The following is a 26,362-nucleotide window of genomic DNA, read 5'->3' as shown; positions in this document are numbered from 1 at the left end:
AAATCTTAATCATTCAGATTCAGCATATTAAGTACGTTTGGTTTTTCGGTCTGAATCTGAATAATTCAGATTCAGCCCATTAAGTTCATTTGTTTTATTTCTTAAAAAACCTCTTAATGGGTCTGAAGAGGTATGAACGAATCAGATCTGTATGAGACTCTTAACAACATTCAGACTCATTTGATAAGTTATCAAATAATAAATCATAACTTCTATGCTTTGGGCATGTCTTTTTATCTCATAACTGAAAACTTTCTTTCTCACTTTTCTCAATCAAACACCATTTTTCTCAACTAGTAAGTTTTCATAAATCATTTCAAATATTTTTTTTATATTAATATTTTCTTGTATTGATGTGTGTCAAGAAGACGGGTTGCAATAATATTTTTTTGGTGTATTGTTGTTTATTAAGGTTTTTGAATGAAAAAATAGTAATCCAAATTATGATTATTAAAACTTTTAAAACTTTTTTTTTAATCAAAAATGATATATTTTATTGAAATGAAAACTTTAAAATATTTTATTAGTATAATGTTTAATTTCACCTCCACATTCACATATTGAAAACAAACAGCATTAACTATTTAGTGTTCAGATTTAGAGACCATATCTTGATATTCGGATATGTAATCAAATCAAAATATTCAAATTTTAATGCAAATCTTAATATTCAAATTTGTATTCAGATTCAGATATCTTAATATTAATGAAAATTTTAATCTTGTTTTTGCGTTCATTCCTGCTTTTTTTTCTCTTTCTTCCGAAATTTCCGAATGTCAACATGGAAAAAGAAAAGAAAACCTAACCTAGTAAAATTATAAGTTTTAGATTTGGACTTTACTTTGCCAACGTCAAGACTTTTACTTTGGGACCTGAAAAAAGTAGTAATTGCCTTTTAAGACTAATTTTTTGGATACAATAATACTTTTAATAAGATTAAAGATGAAGTTTCAAATCAGTTGCTACCGTTTACTATTTTTTTTTTCACCCGCTTACCAGACTGACATAAGAGAAGTCCTCATAGACCAGACCCAATTATTGTCCGTCCGATTAAAATAGGCGGTCTATAATGGATCCTTGCTGGCAACCCATAAACTGTCACGTTGTGTTGGTTGGGCCTTTCTCTCGTGGTGGCTGCCCCAATATTTATTTATTTAGCTCCCTTCGCTACGCCAATTTTTCTCTCTCTCTGTTGTTTTTACGAAACTTCCATTCCTCTGCCAGAGAAAATGAGCAAGGGACCTGGACTTTTCTCTGATATTGGCAAGAAAGCCAGAGGTAATTTTCCGATCCAGTTGCTTTCATCTCCTTCATTTCATTTTCAATTTCAGTTTTGCTGCTAATTATCGATGATTATAAGTTAAGCAGATAGATGCATATGATTTACCTGACCACATGATATTTTGATACAGATGTTTTGACTAAGGACTATATTTCCAATCAGAAACTATCTATTTCAACCTACAGTGACACTGGAGTGGTATGGTTTTATTCACTTCTACCTCTGATTGACTTATTTCTTAGTTGAAAGTCGAGATTCTGGTTTTAGTTAGATTTCGGTACTGAATTTGTGAATTTTAGGGTTTATGCAATCTGCTTAGAGTGATTTCATGGTTTGAGTTGTCGTTCGGAGTTCAGGAGATGGTTTGGTTCCTGGTCGTCATAACTCATCTTCTTATATTGAATGGAATTTTCTGTTTATCAGTGATATCTCATCCTATGATGAAGATTTCTCAACTATGAGACAACAGCTATTTGTTCCATGATGAATTTTAGGGTCTTTTTTCAAGTGTGTTTTGATTTTGATCTTTTTCTGTATCAATGCTTTTTATTGTAAAAGCACAGTGCAGTCTTTGATACTTAAATTACATAACAGCAAAAGTGGGATAATGCTGTTTAGCTGCCAATAAAATCAATCTGAATGGATAATTGTACTTCCTTATTTTCTTGAAGGATATTGCTGATATTGCCGGCAGCAATATGTTGTTCCTTACTTTTTAGATATGCTATTCCTTTTATTCAATTCCGCAGTGCACAGCTAAACTCCAGTCCTTCTCCTCCATTTATCTCATAAAATGATCAAGCATCACCTTAAAGTTAGCTCAGTCCTAGAATTCTTGTGATTAATTATTGGTGTTAAGATATATGTCTTTTTGTGGGGATATTTTTATCATTTGCACAAATTTGATAGTGGATTTAGGAACCTCAAACTTGATAATGGATTTCACTCATTTGGTATGGTAGATGCAGTAATATTCTAACAATAGTAGTTTCCTCTTAATATTTTCTAAGCTGAAAGAAAAAGATTTAGAATTTTGATATATATACTTGGTGTTTAAGTAGTAATTATGAAGACTGAATGTACTTTTATTAATGAAGGCAGCAAGTTCTTAAATAGAGTTACAAGGAAAGTAATAAGACTCCTAAACGAACTGAACTAAAGTAGTCTAATTAAATAATAACTGCTGAACTAGTAAAGACAATCCTAATACGACTAAACTACTAACTGGCGTCCTAGGACCAGGTGTTCTAATATGCCCCCTCAAGTTAGACGATGAGTCACTAAGCCTAACTTGAACAAATTAGACTCAAAAGCAGATTTAGGAAGTGCCTTGGTGAGGGTGTCTGCTATTTGATCGGCACCATGGACATGAACAACACGAACCCTTTTAATATCAACATAGTGGCGAACAAAGTGAAAGTCCACAGCAGCATGCTTAACACGACTATGGAGGACAGGATTCTTGCTCAAGAATGTGGCTCCAAGATTGTCACAATAAATTGTGGGTAGCTGATGTACTGGAAAGCGCAACTCATTTAGGAGATTGGTGACCCATAAGGTTTCAGAAAGTGCATTAGCCACTGCCCTGTATTCGGACTCAGTGGAGGAGCGTGAGACAGTATTTTGCTTCTTTGATGACCAACTAATCGGATTGTGACCAAAAAATAGGATGTAACCAGATGTAGAAACTCTGTCAACGATGTCCCCACCCCAATCTGCATCAGAGTACACATGTAGATTGAATTCATCAATGGGAGTAACGCGTAGGCCGAGTTGAATGGTACCCCGCAGGTATCGAAGAACACGGTTTACAGCCTTCCAGTGAAGGTCTGACGGTGCTTGCATAAATTGAGAAAGCTTGTTGACTGCATAGGATATGTCAGGTCTAGTGAAGGATAGATATTGAAGTCTACCCAAGACTCGGCGATAACGTGTAGCATCAGTCAAGTGAGTTCCATCAGACAAGGTGAGTAACTCAGATGCACTCATGGGCGTGTTAACACTCTTGCAGTCGGTCATTAGCTCATCATTCAAAATTTCATTCACATAATTTGCTTGGGTGAGAATTAAACCGTTGGAGCTGCGTATCACTTCAACACCAAGAAAGTAGTGAAGACTACCTAAATCATTAATAGAGAACTTAGAAGCAAGGGAAGTGATAACCTGATTGACACTTAAAGTATTGCTCCCAGTGATAATAATATCGTCGACATAGACGAGGACGAATAACGTATCACCTGCACCATGTCTGACAAGTAGTGAGGCATCAGATTTTGTCTTAACAAAGCCTATGGATGAAAGATAACCCGTGAGGGCATTGTACCACGCCCGAGGAGCCTGTTTCAAGCCATAGATTGCCTTCCGTAGCCGACATATATGCATTGGTTTGTCTTCACTAGTAAACCCCGGAGGTTGTGCCATGTACACTTCCTCTTCCAGGTTGCCTTGGAGGAAGGCATTATTGACATCTAGCTGGCGAAGGTGCCAGTTGTGACGAAGTGCCACAGAGAGGACAATGCGAACTGTGGTGGGCTTGACGACTGGGCTGAATGTGGCATGAAAGTCAACGCCTGGCTCTGAGTAAAGCCTTTTGCAACTAGGCGCGCTTTGTATCGTCGATGGACCCATCAACATTTCTCTTGATCCTGAAAAGCCACTTGCAGGATACAATGTTTTTATTCGGGTCAGGAGGAACAAGTTCCCAAGTCTGATTTTTAATTAAAGCATCAAATTCATGTTTCATTGCATAACGCCACTCTGGATATTTTTGTGCTTGTTTGACAGTAGTGGGTGTGACAGTGGGGTTCAAGTTGGCTAGGTAATCAAAAATCTTTTTTGGTTTTGTGATATTATTTTGGGATTGAGTGACAGCACGGGTAGGAGGAGACGGACATTGAGGCGGTGAAGGAGCGAGTTCTAACTCGAAGGTAGGACAGGCTGGTTGAGGAGCCATATGTGTTGGTGGGTTGGTGTTTCTACGGTGATAGACAAGGAGAGGAGACAAGCTGCTTTGTGTGTTGGTTGGTATCGGCGTTTGAGAGTTTGTAGGGAGGCGTGGTAGTGCTAAACGCTGAGCAGTAGAGATAGAAGAGGTGTTTTGGGAAGCAGGAATTATTGAAGATCAGGAAGACAGAAATTTACCTTGAGAGGGAGAAGTTGCTAGAGGTGAATCTGTTGCGTCTGCCGCTGATGCATCGTCGGATAAGGACTGCGAGTTTGAGTTGTCTCCGGACTGGGCTGGAGAGGAAGCAGATGGTGATGGAAAATCTGTAATAGTGCGTGCTGCTATTTCTAATGGAGTTGGCAGATCTGTAACTATGGGAAGTTTGGGTGTGGGATCTGAAGAACTTGGCATTGTTGGTGTTGCCCATTCCATGTGAGTTGATTTAATGGCAATGTTGGAGAACAATGTCTTAAATGGAAAAACATCCTCAACAAATCGCACATCTCGAGATAAGTAAACCTTTGCAGAAATTGGGTCAAAACACTGGTGACAGTGATGGGATAGTGAGAATCCAAGATAGACACATGGGTAGATTTTGATTCAAGTTTATTTTTGGATTATGGTTTTAGCCATGGATAACATAAACAACCAAAAATTCGGAGGAAGTTATAATTAGGTGATTTTTAAAGTAATCTTTGAAATGGGGATTGATTATCGAGGTGAGAGGTTGGAAGACGATTGATGAGGTAGACAGTGTGATGGCATGCAAAAGACCAGAATTGGGGTGGGAGAGACGCCTCATGTAAGAGTGTTCTTGCAGTTTCGACAATATGGCGATGTCGCTGTTCTGCAAGTGCAACTCGTTGGGGTGTATAAGGAGGGGTAGAGAGGTGTTGAATGCCGTGAAGTGAAAGATAGGAGTCAAGACTTTTATACTCACCTCCGCCATCAGTATACAATGATAAAATTTTAGAGTCAAAATGTTTTTCCATCATAGGATGAAATTTTTGAAAGATATCTTTAACTTCACTTTTCTTTGTTAGTGTGTAGAGCCAAGTGTACTTCGTATATTGGTCAACAAAAATACAATAATACAACTTTTTATCAAGAGATAAGACTGGTGATGGCCCCTTTAAGTCACTGAAAATAATTTGAAGTGGTTTAGAGCTACACAATGATAATTGAGTAAAAGGATGTCGATGAGCTTTATTAGATAAACATGAATTACAATGAAAATTTTTGTCTCTCTCACGAAACGGTAGCGAGAATTTATTCAAAATAAACCTAAGAACTCTTGAGTGAGGATGACCAAGACGTTGGTGCCAAGTAGTGAGAGGGCTGGATGTGGAGATAATGTGAGCTTGGGGATGTGAGACAGGCCACTCATATAGTCCATTGTTAGTCCGACCGTGCACTAGTGGCTGCCGTGTTTTCAGATCCTTCACAACAAAGTTAAAAGGAAAAAATTCAATAGACTTAAGATTGTCTTGACAGAATTTAGAAACAGAGATAAGCTTGCGCTTGATGGAAGGGGCACACAAAGTGTGAATTAGCTTAAAAACATTATTTGATGCATTTAATTTAGTAGAACCAGTGTGAGAGATAGGAATTTTGTTACCATCACCCATGGAGACATCTTCGTTACCGCGGTATGGTTGTAGGTTGTGCGGCTCTGTTGTGATGTGATGGGTGGCTCCTGAGTCAACTATCCAGGGATTGGTCTCTGTTGTAAACCCAGCAGCATAGTTGGCTTTTGCTTCAAAGTGATTATGAGATCTCGAGCGGCAAACATTGGCGTTGTGGCCAATTCTGTTACATAGTTGACAGCGAATAATACCGTTTGGATTTGAATTGGATTGCCCTTGTGGTGGAGCGCTTGGACGCAAGTTCTGGCGCCATTGTTGAGAGTTGTTGGTTTGTCTACGGTTGTTGCGATTATTGGAGTTGAATTTAGTGGGAGTAGCAACTGCAGCAGTGATGGTACTAGATAGTTTCTTAGCATCCTCGTGGCGGAGGAAGAGTTCAAAGTCTAGTAACTTTTCAAACAGTTCCTCATAGGAGATAGGCATATCGCGTGCACGAATGGCAGCAGATATTTCACGAAATTCAGGACCTAGACCACTAAGTATTTTGACAATGAGTTCAGGATTGGAAACAGGAGCACCAGCAGTGGCTAACTCATCCGAAAAGGACCGAATAGTATGAATATATTCAGTAATGGAGCGAGAGTCCTTAGTGACACGGGCAAGCTGATCATGCAGACTGAAGACTCGGGTTTGAGATTTGTTCGCATAGGTGGTGTGCAAGGCATCCCAAGCTGATATAGCCGAGTCAGCGGCTGCAACAGTAGGGGCAATAGTGGGTTCGACAGAAGCCATGAGAGCATTCTGGATGAGTTGATCCTGACGGAACCAAGTTAAGAAGGCAGGATTGGGAGAGATATTCGTGCCGAGGGTAATCATGCGACTAGGGGACGGACTGGTTCCATCGAGATGGCCAAAGAGGTTATAGCCATACATAAGCATGGAAAATTGGGCTTTCCAGGCGGCGAAGTTGTGACCACCACTTAGTTTGATGGGTAATTGGGATGCGGGATTGAATTGAATGATAATATTGGTGCTTGTCGTGTTATCAGCATTGACAACTCTGGGATTGTTGCCATTGTTGTTGGTCATTGTTGCTGATCTGCGTGAGGAGAGGAAAAAAAAAAAAACTGGATCGTACTCTTTAGAGCGTGAAGAGCTCTAATACCATATGAAGACTGAATGTACTTTTATTAATGAAGGCAGCAAGTTCTTAAATAGAGTTACAACGAAAGTAATAAGACTCCTAAACGAACTGAACTAAAGTAGTCTAATTAAATAATAACTGCTGAACTAGTAAGACAATCCTAATACGACTAAACTACTAACTGGCGTCCTAGGACCAGGTGTTCTAATAGTAATGTTTTGACATGAAAGACAGAAAGTTCTATCGTCTTCTTTTACATTTTTTGTTCGTCATCTGTCTGAAGTACATTTTGGCTAAAAATTGATCTAGACAGCATTCTTTCTTGAATTTGAAAAGAGAAGTAAAAAATTCTTTAGGAAGTCCCTGGCACCAGCCTCTATAACCCTCTCCCATCTCCCAACAAAAACACTCGTCCTAAAGATTGATAAGATACTCAAATGATGAACTAATCATCCTTTAATTGACATGTTGAGGATATGTGACTCATCAAAAACCTATATTTATTGTTTTTCAGAATCGTGGAAATAATTGCATTGATCAAATTAAGAATTCAATAGTTAAGCCTAGTTTAAGGTAATAATATGAATGAGTTGACTAATTGAGATGTCTTAAATAAGTGTTGATAACTTTCTGTTTTACATATATGGAAGTCTGTGAAATAGGTTGAAGTTTTAAGAGTAAAATACGGCTCGCAATTATAATGAATAAACTATTTTGGATCCAGCGTATGTTTCTCATAGTTGGTGAACTCCTTTGAATATATTATCTATTGATTCTCGCTAATATCTAAGTCAAAGTATTTTGTTCAAACTTTCTGCCCTTACTCCCACCAACTAGAAGTACCAGACTTTCTAAGATTGAAATATTTGTGGCTGTTGCTCGGGTGCTCCTAAAGTGTTGCTGCACCCGCATCGTATCCTCAAAATTGCACTACTTCTGAGGATCCAACATGCCCCCGTCGGTAGTTTTGGAGAGTCCGAGCAACATAGATTTGAGGTGGTCCTCCTTATTTACAGTTTCCTATGAAGCTTGTTTGAGAGCTTCAGTGACTGATATCTAGAGCCCTTGCTGAACTTTATATTTTGTATCATAATATGTTGAGAGGGAAACTAAACTTGAAACTTTGGTGTTTCCATTCTTATATCTAGATAGGAATTCAAATGTGATAGACTTATGTTTTTGGTACAGAACAAGAGTGCACATGGTACTGAGAAGCTTTTGCAGTTTTTGGCCTCATTGGATTCATTATAGTTTTGGACTTAGTATATTGGCAAAGATCCTTCTACAATCTTCTAACTATGTTTGCTCTGTACTTTACAGAAATAAGATAATCTCCTTTATTTGCTGCTTAAAAAGGCCATATGGCTGGCTTGAATCTTTTCCCAAAAGTATATGGTCTTATTTGCTCCAATAGATAGTTTCAGATTTTATGTGCTAGTTTTCTTCTCTATTTGGATTACTGACAATAATAGATATCAATTTGGATTCTAAGTTCGTGCTCTTTAATCTTGATTTCTCGATATAGGCCCTTACATCAACTGCAGTGAAGAAGGGAGGGCTTTCAACTGGAGATGTTGGAGCACAATACAAATATAAGAATACTTTAATTGATGTCAAAGTTGATACAGCGTCAAACGTGAGTTGCTCATGCCTTGGTCTTCTTCGCAAAACCATGCCTCTCTTTTTTTGTTTTATAATGTTTCATGTTTCTCCCTTTTGCTTGCAGATTTCAACTACTCTTACTCTAAATGACATTGCCCCTTCAACGAAAACCATTGCCTCACTGAAATTCCCTGACTACAGTTCTGGGAAGGTGAAGCTTTTTCCTATATTATGGCAAATGAGTATTGATTGATTGCTGGAAATCATAGAATATTCCCTTCTGAAACATAAATTTGGTTGTTCTTGCAGCTAGAGGTACAGTACTATCACCATCATGCTGCCTTTAGTACAGCTGTTGGTCTGAAACAAAACCCTATAGTTGATCTTTCTGTCACGCTTGGTACTCCCACTTTCGCCATCGGTGCAGAGGCAAGTTACGAGACAGCCGAAGGTAAACTTGCAAAATATACCGCTGGCATTAGTGTGACAAAACCAGATTCTTGTGCTGCTATAATACTGTAAGTTTTCACTGAGCTTTTGTATCTATGAAGTGAAACTAAAACATAAATGATAAGAAGGTTAAAAGTTTGACATACCTGTTGCCTAATTGATTCTTTTTACACCAGGGGTGACAAAGGGGACACAATAAAAGCATCATATATACATCATCTAGATGAATTGAAGAAGAGTGCAGCTGTGGGCGAGATCACTCGACGGTTCTCCACAAATGAGAACACCTTCACAGTTGGAGGGTCATATGCTGTTGATAACCTGACAATTGTGAAGCTCAAGCTCAATAATCACGGCAACCTAGGGGCTCTACTGCAGCATGAGCTGATTCCGAAGTCATTGTTGACTATTTCTAGTGAGTTTGACACCAAGGCCTTGGAAAAGACTCCCAAATTTGGTGTGGCCCTTGCTCTGAAGCCGTGAACTGCATTTTTGGATGTGAACAACTAATATTTTTTTGGGGGTAGTGCCTGGAGGAGAGGTGTTCAATAAGTAGTTCGATAAACTTGTGGGTTTTTTCCCCCTCAATTTAGATGGTTTCTGAATGAGTTGCTCTGATTCTAGGGCCTCTTTATGGTATTTCTCTAGTTTTCCCCGTCTTCTACATTTCCCCTCGGAGAAAGACCAAGTGTTTGATTTGTCCCCTCTGGAAGAGCTTTTTCTTTTGATATGGTGCAATAGGTAACTTCACCAGTTGCGTTAATTTCATTTTAATTATTTCTATGTTGATCTCTTTAATTGCTACATTCTGTTTTTTGGTAATTGTTTGCTGTGACTGGATAATTTTTCATCCTTTATGAAGTCAATAAGTTCTAGTCCAAATAGACCCAAAATAAGTCGGAGCTTGCATAGCCTTCTGTCGTAAGTACTTTCGACAAGTTTCATCTGGTAGTATTTTTAGCCACAGCGCACGTGGAAATGCAATTTATCTCTAAGTTGTATAGTGAATGAAATCATACAATCCATACTACGTTACCTGCGTCTTCTTAGACCAATTCTCCACGCTTAACATAATACTGAGCTTGCTTCTGCGTGATTTTTTTTGAGAAAAATTACTGTGTTTTTGGTTAGTTATTCGAGATGAGTTTTACCATTGGCTTTCTTGAAAAACTTTTGCACTTACAAAACTTCTCTTCCAAGGTTAATAAATGTTCAAAAATATAGTCGGAGTATCAAATACCATTTTGAGAATCAACGTCAAAGCTGTCTTTTTTTTCATGTTTCAACCAAGTTTATGACCAAACGCCTACTAGATTCCTTCTATGCTAATTAAAAATACATATGCTTAGCTTATTAGATGCTTTTGATCTATACAGAGTAAACTTTCCCAAAAGCAATAGCTTTCAGGCCTTTCGACATCTCCAGCAAATAAAAACTGTAGTTCTACAGCTCAGAACAAACTAGTGTTTGCTGACAACTACCGATATCGTTGAGGCGCATTTGAAATAGATGAAACGCTCAAGTTTGTTTTCATTTCATTCATACCCAGTAACATCGCATACTGCTACTGGAGGGATCATAATTTCCGGAGGGTGATATAAAGGGATTCACCTATATGCAGGGAGGGGAGTTTGTTGATTCTTCACTGAGATTCATAGGAACCAAGAGCCTTCAAAAGGATATGAATCTTAAGAACAAGAAAATTGAAATAATGAAGTAATAGGCAGAGATACAACAAAACAAAAAAGACTATTACCAGTTGCACACAGGAAAACAAGCTTGAAGTCGCAAGTTTTTACCTCACCTATAAATTAGACTTGTGGAATTGTAATTTAAGTTAACACTTCAAACTAACCAGAGAGAAGATATGCTGATTCTTATTTCAATTTGACTTGTGGAAGTGTGTGCTAGAAGTGACCAAATCAAGATGCTGATTATGCAATTTCAGGCAACCAGAAAGGAAAGGAGTACTATCCTTGCAAGTTCCAATTACGGAAAGCAATATATAAAGAGAAGATTTAAAAGACTGGTCTCTCTCGAGCTCTAAAATAATTACTTAATACTTAACCAATAGGAGGAAGCAAGTGGCATTAACCTGCACCTATATGTTTAAAATTTTGTATTCACCTTTTATCAATCACTACTACTATGAGTTGTATAAGGCAATGCATCAATCTAAGTAGAGGACAGGAAAATATTAAAGATGACTGAGGTCTCTAATCCGGTAGATACTGGTTAAAAGCAGCAAGATCAAACATTCATCAATTAAACTCTTCCTAAAACAGAGGGTTGGGTTCCAAACTTAGCAATCCCTAGTATACAAATAACCAAAAAATCACAAGAACTTGAATCACATTCCCTGAAAAGTCAGTAATGCATGCAGGAAGGATATAGCTATATTAATATAGTTAACAACTTCTAACACACTTCAAATAACAGGGAAATAGACATAGGGCATTGTATATAAGACGGATATAACTTTAACGAGAATGACAACTGATTATACCCAAAATTGCATACTATTAAAATACTGAAACAAAATTCAGAGTCTCAGAAAAATACTCTTTAGCTATTCCAACAAGCTTCAAAGTAGCAAAAGCAATAAGATATAACAAAACAGAAACACAATAGATAGAAGAAGAACTAATCAATTGCCTGCATGATTTCCTCGGTGGTGAACTTAGTACCCTTATCCTTATCGGCAGCAGCACGACCCTTAGCCTTACGGTCAAGAAGAGACCTACGGTCCTTGTCGAGCCTGAGCTTGGAGATGACGACCTTGGATGGGTGAATACCAACGTTAACAGTGGATCCATTAACCTTCTCTCTGGTAATGCGCTCAATGTGGATCACCCACTTCTTACGGTAGACTTGGACAACTTTTCCTTCACGACCCTTGTAGGTTCCACGAACCACCTGAACCTCGTCGTCTTTCCTTACTGGCATGGACCTAACGCTGTACTTGGCTCGCAACTCTGAGGACAAAGGGGCGCTCATCAACACCCGGCGAAGGCTGGAAGGCGCCGTGAAATGTGCCTTCCTGCTCTTGCGGCGGGAGGAGGATACTCTTGGATTGTACTTCATCTTCGACGATTTCTATCCCAACGCTCCCTCTCTGCAAATGTGGCCGGTAGAGATGACTGAGAGTAGGTTTTTGAGATCTTATATGACAGATGGACGTATAGGAAATTCTAGGGTATCAGCCGGTAATTTGGGCCTACATTAACTCTTTGGCCCAACTGTAATATATGGGACTTGAAGCGGTGTGGTCTACTCTGGGCTCATGTCCAAATGTCTAATTTTGGGCCTTGCAAAGTCAAAACTTTAGTTAAAAAGGAAACTTGCGTAAATATACTATAATAAAAAAATATTTACCATTTATAGCAATAACATTTTCTTTTTCACTTGACCACTTTTAATTTATTTATAATACAAGTTTAATACATATTACAAAGATAAATCTATTATTCAAATATAATATAAATTTTAATGATGAATACAATGTGAGAATTTTTTACCAAACAAACATAATATATTTCAAAAACAATTATAACTCAAATATATTGCATGCATAACTCACTTTTAATACATATTGCAAATTTATCAAATCGGTAATTATTTTTAAAAATGTAATTATTCATGTAATTTTTCCTAGTTAAAAAATAGTCCAATGCTTGGCCTTATAGCACTTCAAGCAAAATCGTCTCAAATCAAACACGACTTTTTAAGGACAAATTACAGAAATACACATATTTTATTTCACTTATTTCCATTATTCCCTTACTTTTAAAAATTTTCAAAATATCTTATTTCTTTAATGTATTTGAGCTGCATATTAATGTACATGAGCCAGTATTTAATGTATCCAAGTTATATATTATGTATCCAAGCTATATATGATGTATTCGCGTTAGTTTTTAATATATCTGAGTTACATATTAATCTATCTGAGCTACATATAATGTATACAAGCTAGTATTTAATTTATTCGAGACAATATATAATGTATCCGAGCTACATATTAATGTATCTAAGCTTCAATTATTGTATCCATTTTTTTTTAACTTTCAAGGGATTAATGTAATTTAAAATTTATCAGGGATAGATTGTAATTTCATATTAAAACTAAATTTATGTAACTTAAACAATTTTAAATGGGCAAATTTTATATATAGCAAATATAAAATTCTTAATTTTAGGTTATAGCAAACTTTTCAAAATTGCTTTCCGTAGCAAAATTTGAGTTTGCTACGGATGTCTTTTTCTATATAATCTTAGACGGCATTTATACATTTTAAATGTTTTTTTTTCAAAAAAAAAAAGTGATATAATCTGCTAGATAAATAAGGAAAAAGATCCCGGAATTCATGCAAATTCTGTTTCGGTTTCATTATTCTTCGTCTCCTTCAACTGAAATAGTTTCATTGTTGTCAGTTCAAAAATCAATCAAGTTATTGAAGGTATTAATTAAACAAGCAAGATAAATTTGATTTCAGAGATAGAAACAAGAGGTAATTTCATGACGAAAATATACTCTGATTTTATTTTTGTTTTTATCGACAATTGTGTTCAAATCAAATTTTCTTTTTCACTTTCATCAATTCAGTTGAATGTATATTGAGATGTGTATATTTTGTCCCTAATAGATTTGAATAGTCAATTTTGAAATCTAGAAAAAATTGTGATAAATTTGTTTATTATTTTGAATTTCTGATCTGAGATTCGTTGACTTCACAATATTTTTGTGTTTGGAAATGTATATGTGATATGAGATTGGCTGATTTCATGTATGAAACTATTATGTTTTGGTTTTATACAGTACATTTTCATCCAGTTTTTTTCGAATATTCATAGTATATATAAGTATATGAAACTGATGTATGTTTATCCGAATTATATACATATATTATTTAGTTGTTTTTGGGTGAATTATATAAATGTATGAAATTGTTGTATGTTTATTCGAATCTGTCAATTATATAAATATACCCACTTAGTGTTTTTTAGGTGAATTGTACAAGTATATGAAACTGTTGAATGTTTATACGAATAATATACATATACCTATTTAGTGTTTTTGGTGAATTGTATAAGTGTATGAAACTGTTGAATGTTTATTCGAATTTGTTAGTTATATACACATACCTATTTAGTATTTTTTGGTGAATTGTTTAATTTTATGAAACTATTGTATGTTCATACGAATTTGTCAGTTATATACATATATATATTTAGTGTTTTTGGTGAATTGTATAAAGCTTTAATTTTGTGTATATAAAGACTTTTGATACAATTTGAAAATGCGTATAAGTTAAAGTTGAAGTTACTAGAATTTGTATAAATATATGTTGTGTTTGTTGTTGAAATTCTTAAGCTTAGAATTGTATATGTATATAATTTAATTTTTTATGCAAAACTTCTGAAAATGGTTTCATTGGCTATTTTGGTTATGCATTCCAGTAGATGGGACAACGACAATTGTTCCGTCGATTATATAATTGAGGTACTTTTCAAAACCGCAAAGACATACTAGAGAATTTTGAAATTGAATTTGTGAAGAGTATAAAGGAGAAATTGAAGGAAATGAGAAGAGATTGTATAATATGAAGGGAAAGAGAAAAAAATATGATTTTATTTTTGGGGAAATATTTTATACAATTCAGTGGGCCCTAATATAGCAAATTCGATATTTTGCTTATTAAAGAGAATAACTGAAAGGGAGATTACTGCATTTAATTACCTTTATTAGTTTGTCATTCTCTATAATTATACCATTTTAAAATTTCGACTAAATAGTGCCATAAATGAGGAAACTCTTTTTTTTTTTAAAAAAAAAAAGTGACATCGACTATATATTGAATGGCAACCAAAAACAACTAATGTTTGGGAACTTGGGTAGAGTTCTCTACATAGATTTTGGTTTGGTCCATCTGAAAGTTGGTCCTCGGTGGATACTAATTGAAATAATTACTTAACTAGACTAACTTTGAGGGTTCTAAAATACTAGTATTAAATATAGTGAGAGTTTTTGAAATTCATATTCTACCAGTGATACAATAGTTTTTAAAATTTGTGATGTATCAATGATACATTAATTTGTTATGTATCACTGATGACAATTCATTTTGTATATGTTATTATATCACCAAAACAAAGAGAATTTTAGAAATTATTACTATTTTTTATAATTAGCTTTCAAACTATCGCTATTTCTTTTTTAAAAAATCCATACTAATTTGTCTAGTATTTTTTTCTCAATAATTTGTGTGGAAATAAATGTAAAAGAACTCTCTTTGGGTGGGCAGATTCAGTACTATAAACTTTATGATATATTTTGCTTGAGTTATTTCAATATACTAAAATAATTCAGACAAGATAACCTTTTTTTAAAGATGGGGATTTAATAGCCTATTTTACTAAAAATGTAATTCTGTGTCGTTTTTTTAATAATATTAATTACATTAATTTTTTAGGGCAACTTTCACATATAGCAAACAAAAAATTCATATTTGTATGCTATAGCAAAGTTTGCATAATTGCGCTCCATAGCAAACATAAAAACTATATAATTCGCTATACATATACAAGTGTATAATTCGCTGGCCTAAATTGTATAATTCGCTGGCCTATTTCGCTGCAACTGTATAATTCGCTATCCTATTTCACTGCAATTGTGTAATGCACAATTGTATAACTCACTGCCTATTTCGCTGCAATATTAAGTGTATAGCAAGAAATATGTTTTTCTCTCGCTTTATACAAAAACAGAAACACAATATATACACTTCTGTAGTATAAAGCGAGAGAAAATTGTATTTCACTGCAATTGTATAATTCGCAATTGTATAATTCGTTGACCTTTTTCTCTGCAATATTTGAAGTAAAATGTTTGTAAATTGTATAATTAAGTGTATAACACGAAGATATATATTTTTGCATGTGTATATACAATTTTCTCTCGCTTTATACAAAACAGAAACAAAATTATACACTTCTGTACAAAGCGAGAGAGGCGAGCGAGAATGGAGAGTGGCGAGCGAGATTTCTGGGAGAGAGACGCTGGCAAATTTTAGCTAACGTTTGCTATGGAGCACAATTAAATCAAACTCTAGCTATTCCATTTATTTTAGGTTATTAGTTTGCTATTATATACAATTTTCTCAATTTTTTATGACCATATCAACATATTTACATGACCATTCAATCTCACGCCTTTGATCAATTATAATTTGTGACGGCAAAAACAATTGGTTACTATTCTTTTCTCTCTGACGTCGCGTTTAAGTTTTTGAACTTCTTTTAACTTCAGTCACGTCCCTTAAAGTGTTTAAACTTTTTTTATTAGTATAATTTTTAACAATCCTTCTTTTGTGCAGCCAAGAATAATTTACACGAAATCTTAAATTGAAATATGGTAAATGAGCGGGTTGAGCTAAAATTAGGTGGATGGAGAAGAAGTGAGTTAATAAATTATCAAATTGTTAATTCGTTCAAAAGTTACTTGAGTTGAAATGAACTAAAATAAGGGTCAAAATCTAACTTCCTCAATTCTTACTTAAGTTATAATTGTTTTATTTATTCTGTTATAATCTTTTACTATATAATAAAATAATTATTTTTCTTTAACATAACAATATATACATTAAATTAAAAAAAGGTCATTTTGAAAATATTTTGACCAAATTCGAAAAGAATCCATATCAACCCAAAATTGATGGGCTAAGCTAATAAATGATCGAGTCAATAATCAACCCAAACTTAAGTGAATTGAACTAGTTATGATTTCATGAGCTAATTTAGTGACCTCTAATTATATATTTGACTGTGGTCTAAATATTGATCATTAATATTCCTTATTATTATATCCAATTAAATCCCTACTTAATACAATTTTAAAAGTTTCTTTGACCATCAAAACAAGGAGAATATATACCAACAAAAAGTTAGTCATTGCTCTATTTATATTTTCTTTAATTTGGTGAATGCATCACTCATAACGCTATCACAGGTTGTCAACAAAACGTAACAACCATGAATAATAATTTATTTAATGCAAAATATAAACATAAACAATTATGATGATAATTCCATAAAACAAAGTAATAATTACTCAATTACCCCCCTCCCCTTTGAATGAGTCTCTTATTTTAGTTCAATTTGGCACAACTACATGCACCGATCCTGAAAGGGATAGCTTCCACCCCTCCTTCAATAGTATTTGCCATTCTCATTTCATAGACAACCTTACAACATTTTTTTTTTCTTTCTGTATTTGACATCTCTTACTAATTCAGATTCAGGTCGAATATATGACAGACTCTTCTTTGGCGTTGCCATTTGGTAAACAGGTTTAGTACATCTCTTTTCAATTGAGAAACAAATTAATCATCGTCATATTCTATTTTTAGTAAAATAGCTGTCGTCTCTTCCGTTCAGTGTAGCTTTCCAGCCGTTTGGACTACTCAGGTTCTGTGCAGTTTGATGGTCTTATAAGGTAAGTGGAGATTTATAAAAGAAAGCAAATCAGATTGCAAAATCGCACCATTTAATAGTGCTCACAAAAGGAAGCAAGTAATTTTGAATTTCCAAACTCAAAAGATTATTAAGGAAAAAAAAAAGCATTTATTACCTTACCTGCAAATAATTAATGCCCCTCAACTACATTATTACCAGCGGAGGAATAATTCTCTTTTTCACCTCCTCTATTTCCTTGGTTTCTCCACTAGTAACTCAGCCTCCTAAAATCATAAACGTAACGTTTTCAGCGGAAGCAGTAGCACTGGCCTGTAATTGGGCATGGAAACCATCAGAAATTGGGCAGATTTAGGGATTGTGGATACTATTTATGAAGACGATGCCGAAGATTCCTCTACTACTTCTCTTTCGATCTCTCCAAGAATCTCTCCATCTCCTTCACCTCCTCGCTCTAAGATCGTCTCCTGGTAAGAATTTAATTACTTACTCGTATTTGTATCGTTTATGTTGTATCAGGTGATCTGTCTTTTTTAAAATTATAGGAATTAAGGTCTATACGATTTACTAATGTGAATTTACTTTCAATAAACATTGTTTACGCTTGATTTTTTATCTGCATTTGTTCTGTAAGGTCGCAAGTTACTGGAAATGAGACTGATGTAGTCATACATGTTGAGAGCTCACGTTTTCGCTTACACAAGGTACTTTCATGCTCCAATCATATTTCATTTTTCACCCTTTTTTTTTACCCATGGGTAAATTGATTCAGAAGGAACTTGTTCCTTTTTTTTTTTGTTTCTTCGACAATTTTTTTCTTTAAAATTATTGACTTGTTGGTGTGTTGTTGCTACATCTCCATCAATCTGAACAGGACTAAAGTTGACTGAATAATTTGCTTATTTTTTCATATCTTAACATAATCTTAAGTTAAATCGTTTCAACACAATGTCTATACATAAATATGAAAACTACTTCACAAAAGAATGCAAGAATTAACATATGATAAGATGATCAAGTTGAAACAGTATACTCCAAAAAAAAAGGACAGCAGGACACTCTTTTTTTTTTTTTTAAATTTAAGGACAGTAGGACACTATAAATTATATAAAAGAGAAAATTTCTAATTAGTGTACATATTTCCAGAAACCTCTTTCTTGTTTCATTTTTAGAATAATTGATTGCAAACTTTTACTATTCTCCTACAGAAATAAGTGTTGCATTATCAAAAATAAAATAAAATTCTCCCTTAAAAGTTAAAAAGACAAAATAGTTTCGAGTTTTATTTTGGACTGCTCAATTTTCACCATTATCAACCCTTCTCTTTCTTTTGTTTTCATAAGGTTTGAATATTTCAAGATATAAAATGGAGATATTATATTTTGCATTTCTTATAATTCAATTGACACATTATTTTCACTACATAATTGAAGATCATAAAATTGTTTTACAATTATGCACTTGATAGCTGTGCCTACAACTGAAGTGTACATTTCGCAATTAATGCAAAAACTGGGGGCATTTACTGAGTATTTACTAAATTTACCTTAGGATCCGTTGGCAGCAAGGAGTGGATTTCTGAAAAGAAAGCTGAAGGGTCTGTCTGAATTAACCCTCTCTCCGCCGTTAAAGATAACGGCCGAAACATTCTCTTTGATCGCAGAGTTTTGTTATGACTCGCACATCGTCGTTACGCCGTTTAACGTCGCCGCACTAAATACGGCGGCGGAATTGCTAGAGATGACGGAGGCTAATAACATTGCTGGTGGCGAAAACTTGGCTCAGAAAACGGAAGCATATTTCCGCCGTGTAATTGCCGTTAATCGTGAATATGCATCGATCGTGCTGCGTTCTTGTGTTTCTCTGCTCCCGGAGTGTGAAACAACATCGTCACTGTTGAGTAGATGTGTTGAAGCATTAAGTTTGGTAGACAATGGTGACAGCATTATGAAGTGCCTCAGCGAAGTTAAAGAGTTGCTGCCAGTGGAATTTCAGTTAATCGTGAAGTCCATGAATCGGTGGTTGAGCGGAAGCCATGATCAGCTCTATAGAGTTGTTGACCTTTATCTTAAGGTAAGATACTCCCGATCCCAATTTACAAAATTCGAATTATGTCACACAAATTGGAATGGGAGAGTCATAAATTTTTTTACCCTAGTTCATATAGTTTCCAACTATGAAGGATGCACTTCATTGGTTTTGTCCTTTAATTTGTTAGTTACTCTGTTCTTTCAACAGGAATACAAGGGGAAGATAACAGATGAAGAAAAAGTCATAATGTGCAATTACATCGATTGTAGCATCCTTTCGCCACAACTTCTCATGCATGCGGTCCAAAACGCCAGAATGCCATTAAGGTTTGTGGTCCAAGCCATGTTCATTGAGCAATTGAGCACCCGCCGCTCTATCCTCACGACCACTGCTGCTGACAACCACATTGATGTTCTCCACAGCAAAAACGATGTTAGTTTGGGAGCAATTCTCGAACGAGACGCAGCACTTCGTCAAGTTTCACAGCTTAAGGCAGCTATGAACGCCACAAGCTCGCGAATCCAGAGTTTAGAGCAAGAGTTGAGTGGCATGAAAAAGCTTCTAAACGAATCAGATCAAAACGCGAAGAATGACTTGTCGCATAACTCAGCTCGCTCTGCTAGTTTTCGATTGAGTTGTGAGAATAAGATCGATAGAGGGCAGATTGGATCAGTTTCATCAGCAAGCTTTCGGATACTTACAGCTAGAGATAGAGCGGTAATGGGATCGTCTAATTCATCAGAAGTATCTTACGAGGAAAATACAAAAGTGGAAAAGATGAATTTTAGTCGAAGGTTTATGAATGGATTGAAGAACGCATTCCGAGTACCAAAGAAGAAAACAGAGACAAAGGTGGAAAATGTAAAAGAGGCCGAAAATGGTAAACAACAACAAGGAGAAGTTGTGGTGATAAAGAAGGATGTGCCTTTTCGCAGGCAGCCTCGTTCTCTAGATTAAAAAATGAAGTACTTCGTTTGCACAATCTTCCTTTTTAGATTTGTGTGTTACTTCAGCTTTTGTTGAATTTGTCTTCTCTTATTATTAGTTTATGACAAGATAACGTTTCTCAAAATTGATCTGGGGACTCATATAGGATTTAAATTGTGTTACTAGTTGCTTGATTGTATTGTATTCCAAATTGTTCTCGTTTTCGATTATTAGATAAAAAATTTGACTAATATATTAAGATGTATTTTTCATCATATTGATGGTTAACAAACACATACATGTGTCATAATTTTATTTACCGATCCGACATTAATCGACGGATAAGATTGCGCCACGTGTCCCTATTTAGTCTTTCGTTAAAGTGAAAGGCATATATGCACTAGTTTTTGGATGGCAGGGGCATCAACGTCCCAAAGGATGATGTAGGGTATCTACATACCATTACCGATAGTTTGGAGGTATATTTATCATTTTTTTTCATTTTTGAATATTTAATTTTTTTATTTAAAACATTAAATTAATATAATTTAATCTAACTTTCAAAAAAGCATAACACGACAAATAAAAATGAATGGAAAAAAGTATAAACTTTGTTTTAATAGTGGCATATGCAAACTAAATTCTCATTTATTACTACGCTCACAAGTCACATGTGAGTTGTGACTAACTTAAAGAGGCAGAAATAGTCAGATGAGAAAAAGAAATGGAATGATATGCTCGACAAATCGCATTGGATTAATGAAGCTTACGTGGATGGGGACAGCAGGCCTTCAAAGATATTATAATCAAACACTAATTAATTTGCACAATGTGCAACAAGAAGATGATTGAGTGACAATGGATGAGCTGAAGAAGAACTGGAATTTAAAAGAAAAGTACACAAAAGATTGTAATCATATGTTCTTATTCAAGAATATATTAAATGATACATTTGAATGATTAATGTTTATATACTCTCTTAATTGTCTATTAACTCGATTATAGTTGGCAACTAATTAACTATAGACTCTAAATTTGATATATACCACCATGTCAAGTTAGAGTCTACTGTGCACAATTTTAGATAATGTTATTTAAACTTTGCATCTATGACTATTCGATTATTATTGAAATATTTTTTTTTTTGTCAAATTATTTAGCAAAAGTAGTTGATCTAATGTGATGGAGACTTGTGCTGTTGAATTTTTCATATTCATGTTGATCATTGTCACAGGCGTATCCAGGATATCAACAAGATGGGTGCACAATAACAAAATGAATGCATCTTAAATATAAATTTGATCAGTTTGATTTTTACGTTCTTGATATGAATCATTAAAAAAAATTAAAAAACTATAGGTCCAAAATATATTATACTTTTAGTTTTAAAATTTACTATACACATTTTATTTAATTATATAAACTTTTTACAGTGATAAAATTTTATGAATTTTCAATGTGACACACTTAAAATTTTTGAAAGATTAAAGAAAAAAAACAAAAGCAAAATTAGTTGAAACGCCAAAAATGTTCCGATAACTACTTAGAGAGGTGTTACTCAAAAACACAAGTTATATAATAAAGATTCAAAATAATATCCTCACTTAGAGAGATGCATTCAATCATCATCATATTATTATATGATACTTTGAACGTGAATTAATATATCTATATTTAAATATTTTTAATAATATAACACTACTATGTATAACCTTAAGGAGGGAAGCATGGTTCAAGTGAACCCATGACACACCCTCTAGATACGCCCTTGATCATTGTATTGGTCTTACAGAGTACTTGCTAAAGGACAAAGAACATGGTTTTAAATTATTTATAAATGAATTGTATGGAGAGTTATAAACATATTTAAGTCAGAAGTCAAACAAGTTATGATTATCAAGTATTACATTATAATAGATCTAAATCGAAATTGAATGTTTCAAACCATATTAAACTAATTTGGTATGATAACGATATAGTACTTTAGATACCGAATACTGAAGTTATGATATCAAAATTTTTAAGTACCATACCCACCCCTAGTTTATAGGGTCTTTATGTAAAGCAACTCCAAATTAATTAGTGATTCAAAATGAAATATGCAAGTTTTTTGAGAAAAATATTCTCGAGTAAATAGTTCAAAACTACCATTTGTGGTGCTTGGTGTTTTTTTATTTCACATTTTACAGGAGTCTGATGATTTTGAATTTGGGTCTCAAATGAATTACTCAATCACAATTTGACATTAAATTTCCGTTTAATCATAGATTTTAAAGTTGAAACTTGAAATACAAAGAAGCAAGGTGAAAAATACATGCAAAAATTATTAATAATATGTTGAAAAGATGTTTATTAGAGAGATTTTATTTTGAAAATTTGAGTTTTTGAATTGTTTAAACATGAATTTACTAGGAAAAAAAATATAATTTTGTATGTGAAAATCCTAAAAAAACAAGGAATGTTAAAAGTTTTTTTTTTTGAAATAGTTCGTTCATCATGGATTATTCATATCGCAAAAGAGTACATCGGTAATGAGAGATAGAGGGTTAGTATCCCACTCCATCAAACCGGGCATAGAAATAGATGCTCTAGCAAGACAACGAGCAACCTAATTCGCTGATTTCTTAACAACCGACAAAGAAAGAAAAGGTAACTCTTAGATAAGAGTTTTACAATCAAAAACTAAAGCAAAGTAAGACTAATTCACCAAGTTTTCTTCTAGAGCTTGCTTCACAAGTAGATTATCAGTTTCCACAACCAACCTCGTTTTATTGAATCGTTCCTTTAGCCAACTAAGAGCCTCACGCACCCCTATGATCTCGGCCAACAATGGGCTAGCCACACGACCAAGAAATAAAATTTTTCCCGCAATAAATTGACCCAAATGATCACGTATCACCATCCTATCCCTGCCAAACCGGTATTAATCTCGTAAGAGGCATCAATATTACATTTAAATTGTGTCAAACAAAGGTCGCTCCCATTTAGCAACCATTTTTGTAGCAGCAACAACAGTCATCTTGGCTCCCAAATTAGCTCTCCTCCATTCCTCCAGCTCCTTCTTTGCACGGTACAAAGTGGCAGCGGGCGCACACTTTGTTTATTATTCCAACATTAATTATTTTTGGCTTCCCATTAGCTCCACAAAATCATGACTGCTTCCTCCATTTTAATTTTTGCATTGCTCTTTCTTTGCTCTTCAAACCATGCCACAAAATCTCCTAGTACATCCTGCCAACCAAACTTTGTTTGAATCCAATATTGTTTTGCAAATTGACAATCTACCAAGCAATGTTTCACAGTTTCTGATGCTTGCAAACATCGAGGGAAAATTGGACTAGCTACACATTTTTTCTTAGAAAGGCTCTCACATGTAGCTAAAATATTTCTCAAAGTTCTCCAGATAAAGTTAAGCACCTTAGGCGGCAATGATATACTCCAGATGAATTTCCAAAGTTGTTGGTCCTGCGAGTTGGGTACTATGTGTTGATTATAAAGGAGACGATACCCACTTTTCACAGAGTATAATCCTTTGCTGTTCAATTTCCACATCCAAGTGTCTCTTCGAGGCCTAATATTTAACGAAATTTGTCTAACAGCCTCCATATCAACTTCATTAAAGAGAGCACGTAACAAATCCAAGTCCCATTCATTCGCACCTTGTTTCATAAGATCTGTCACAAACAAACTCTCACTTCCAAGAAAATTAGAGCTATCAACATAACTCTTAAGGAGACATGGATCATCATAACTCTTGTTTTTTTTCCATCCCCAATACGTTAAAGACATCATTGTTTCAGAATACGCTTTCCTGCACATAAATCTCGCCATACAAAGCTAGGTTCCGCATGGAGAAAATTAGATTTATGATAGTATCGAGCTTGAAAAGCTTACTCACAAGAGCCTCAGGCCTAGTTAACATATTCCACCCTGTTTTTGCGAGCATGACAATGTTAAAATGATGGAGCTCCCGAAAGTCCAGATTTCCATCCTCTTTTCGTAGACAAACTTTCTGCCAAGACATCCACCTTATTCCTCGATTTTCCCTCGTTCCCAATTTCCACAAAAATCCATTCATGGCTCGCTCAACAGGTTCACATATATTAGTGGGAAGTACGAACATATTCATCACATAAGTTGGAATTGATTGAACCACTGTTTTGAGCAATACTTCTCGCCATGCTCGAGAAAGACTAGTACACTTCCAACTGTTTATCTTTGCAATTACTTTATCATGAATATAAGCAAAGACAGATTTTTTGCTTCTTCCTATTACTGCCGGCAATCCAAGATACTTTCCAGGAGCATTCACCTCCTTGACATGAAGGATATCTACGATTTCTTTTTTCACACTTTCATTTGTATTAGGACTGAAGAAAGTATTAGATTTTTGAAATTTACCTGTTGACTAGAGGCCGCCTGATAAATCTCCAAACATAGCTTAATAGTTTCTGCCTCCTCCTTTGTTGCTTTAAAAAAAAATATAAAGGATCATCTGCAAAAATAGGTGTGAAATAGATGGTGCTTTATTGCAAATTTTGACACCATGAATTCGGCTCTAAATAGACATTCGTTTCAACAACGCTGATGAATCCTCTGCAACTATCAAAAATAGATAAAGTGATATGGGATCACCTTGCCTCAAGCCTCTCCTTGAAGAAATATTTCCGAACTGTTTGCCGTCATGACTAAATTTATAAGTAACTGTTGTTACCATCTGCATAACTTTATTCACCCACTCCAAACAAAATCCCATATTTATCATCATTGCTCGCAAGAAGTTCCATTCAACGCGATCATAAGCTTTACTCACTGCATAACCCACTTTGCCTTGTGTTTTCCTCTTTAGATAATGCATAGCTTCAAAGAAAATCATTGCATTATATGTAATGTATCTTCTTGGAATGAATGCACTTTGGGCCTCAGAGATTATTAGATTCATACATCGTTTCATTCTGTTCGCAAGGACTTTACAAGTGATTCTATCAACAACATTGCATAGGGAGATGGGCCATAAATCTGAAACAAATTCAGGTTGTTTCTTTTTTGGGATTAACATAATATTAGTATTGTTACTTCCTGGCGCAGGTGAATTGCATGCTAAAAACAGCATGTTTGATCTCTTCAACCGTAACAGGGTGCTTCAAATCCTCATTAATTTCATTAGAAACATTCCTATCAACAATGTCAATAATGACACTAGATGGACCCTGTTGTGTCTTGAACAAATTGTTGTAATAATTTACAATAAGGTCACTGAATCCATTCTTCCAATCAACCCAACTTCTTGACTCATCTTTCAATTGTGATATTGTATTCTTTTTCCGTCATGAGGTGGCCATAAGATGAAAATAACGAGTATTTCGATCACCTCTTTGCAGCCAAAATTGTTTTGCTCTCTGTTTCCAATAATTTTCTTGTTGCTTCAATAAGATTTCATAAGAATCTTTGACACTATTATAGAGAGCAATATGAGTCGGATCTTTACTACCTCTAAGTCTCTTCATCTGTGTTTTGCAATGCCTCATCTTAAGTTAAAATTATTGCTTTATGTTGCGACCCCATGTCTGTAAAAAGTGTTTCCACCCTGTGTTATAAAATCAGAAATTACTGGTTCTAATAAATCATTCAGAAACACGAAGTAACTGAGAATTTTTATAACTAGTAAATAAGATGAACAGAAATAAAATAATTTAATCTGTAAAAACGTACTAGAATCTGGAATACTCTTATTGAAAATTTAGGAAGAAAATCAAGTCCACTGAATTCACAGTGTCCCCTTAAGGAAATTATTCCCCTCTAGTATCCGAGGTTTGATTTGGAATATAACCTCCCAGGGTAAAATGATTTTAATCAGTAGAGTATAGATACCAAAAACTCTACTGTCAGCGAATCAATCCACAGCAGGAAAGTACACGAAGAAA

At 34.8% G+C, this 26,362-nt stretch overlaps 3 protein-coding genes and 1 pseudogene across 5 annotated transcripts; 2 read left to right on the top strand and 2 right to left on the bottom strand.

Annotated features, from left to right (window-relative positions):
• Positions 1–1,118: 1,118 nt before the first annotated feature.
• LOC107011892 (mitochondrial outer membrane protein porin 2-like) lies at positions 1,119–9,812 on the top strand. Its single transcript, XM_015211573.2, has 6 exons — positions 1,119–1,278; positions 1,413–1,480; positions 8,482–8,592; positions 8,683–8,769; positions 8,868–9,076; positions 9,185–9,812. Exons 1-6 carry the CDS (start codon positions 1,230–1,232, stop codon positions 9,489–9,491), a joined length of 831 nt encoding a protein of 276 aa, XP_015067059.1. The 5' UTR covers positions 1,119–1,229; the 3' UTR covers positions 9,492–9,812.
• Positions 9,813–11,472: 1,660 nt separating this feature from the next.
• LOC107012049 (60S ribosomal protein L26-1-like) lies at positions 11,473–12,167 on the bottom strand. The gene has a single exon (XM_015211776.2). It carries the CDS (start codon positions 12,090–12,092, stop codon positions 11,652–11,654), a length of 441 nt encoding a protein of 146 aa, XP_015067262.1. The 5' UTR covers positions 12,093–12,167; the 3' UTR covers positions 11,473–11,651.
• A 4,999-nt stretch (positions 12,168–17,166) lies between these two features.
• Positions 17,167–20,691, top strand: LOC107009061 (BTB/POZ domain-containing protein At3g49900). 3 transcript variants are annotated; one of them, XM_015208325.2, is made up of 6 exons: positions 17,167–17,348; positions 17,445–17,502; positions 17,774–17,950; positions 18,115–18,184; positions 19,032–19,553; positions 19,719–20,691. In XM_015208325.2, exons 3-6 carry the CDS (start codon positions 17,805–17,807, stop codon positions 20,466–20,468), a joined length of 1,488 nt encoding a protein of 495 aa, XP_015063811.1. In that variant the 5' UTR covers positions 17,167–17,348; positions 17,445–17,502; positions 17,774–17,804; the 3' UTR covers positions 20,469–20,691. The 3 variants fall into 3 exon arrangements, with proteins under 3 accessions (XP_015063811.1, XP_015063810.1, XP_027770049.1); XM_015208324.2 differs by having other exon boundaries at positions 17,167–17,356; XM_027914248.1 differs by lacking the exons at positions 17,167–17,348; positions 17,445–17,502 and having other exon boundaries at positions 17,567–17,950.
• Positions 20,692–23,136: 2,445 nt separating this feature from the next.
• Positions 23,137–23,760, bottom strand: LOC114076021 (annotated as a pseudogene).
• Positions 23,761–26,362: the final 2,602 nt, after the last annotated feature.

Source organism: Solanum pennellii, chromosome 2 (genome assembly GCF_001406875.1).
Source record: "Solanum pennellii chromosome 2, SPENNV200".
Lineage (NCBI taxonomy): Eukaryota > Viridiplantae > Streptophyta > Magnoliopsida > Solanales > Solanaceae > Solanum > Solanum pennellii.
This window is presented reverse-complemented; position numbering and strand designations above follow the sequence as displayed.

Excerpts from the sequence above, each read along its gene's own strand:
- LOC107011892 (XM_015211573.2), top strand. The coding sequence starts at position 1,230 with ATGAGCAAGGGACCTGGACTTTTCTCTGATATTGGCAAGAAAGCCAGA. Across the intron at positions 1,279-1,412 it reads TATTGGCAAGAAAGCCAGAG|ATGTTTTGACTAAGGACTAT; the intron begins GTAATTTTCCGA and ends ATTTTGATACAG. Across the intron at positions 9,077-9,184 it reads TCTTGTGCTGCTATAATACT|GGGTGACAAAGGGGACACAA; the intron begins GTAAGTTTTCAC and ends TTTTTACACCAG.
- LOC107012049 (XM_015211776.2), bottom strand. The coding sequence starts at position 12,092 with ATGAAGTACAATCCAAGAGTATCCTCCTCCCGCCGCAAGAGCAGGAAG.
- LOC107009061 (XM_015208325.2), top strand. The coding sequence starts at position 17,805 with ATGGAAACCATCAGAAATTGGGCAGATTTAGGGATTGTGGATACTATT. Across the intron at positions 17,951-18,114 it reads CGCTCTAAGATCGTCTCCTG|GTCGCAAGTTACTGGAAATG; the intron begins GTAAGAATTTAA and ends TTGTTCTGTAAG. Across the intron at positions 19,554-19,718 it reads TTGTTGACCTTTATCTTAAG|GAATACAAGGGGAAGATAAC; the intron begins GTAAGATACTCC and ends TTCTTTCAACAG.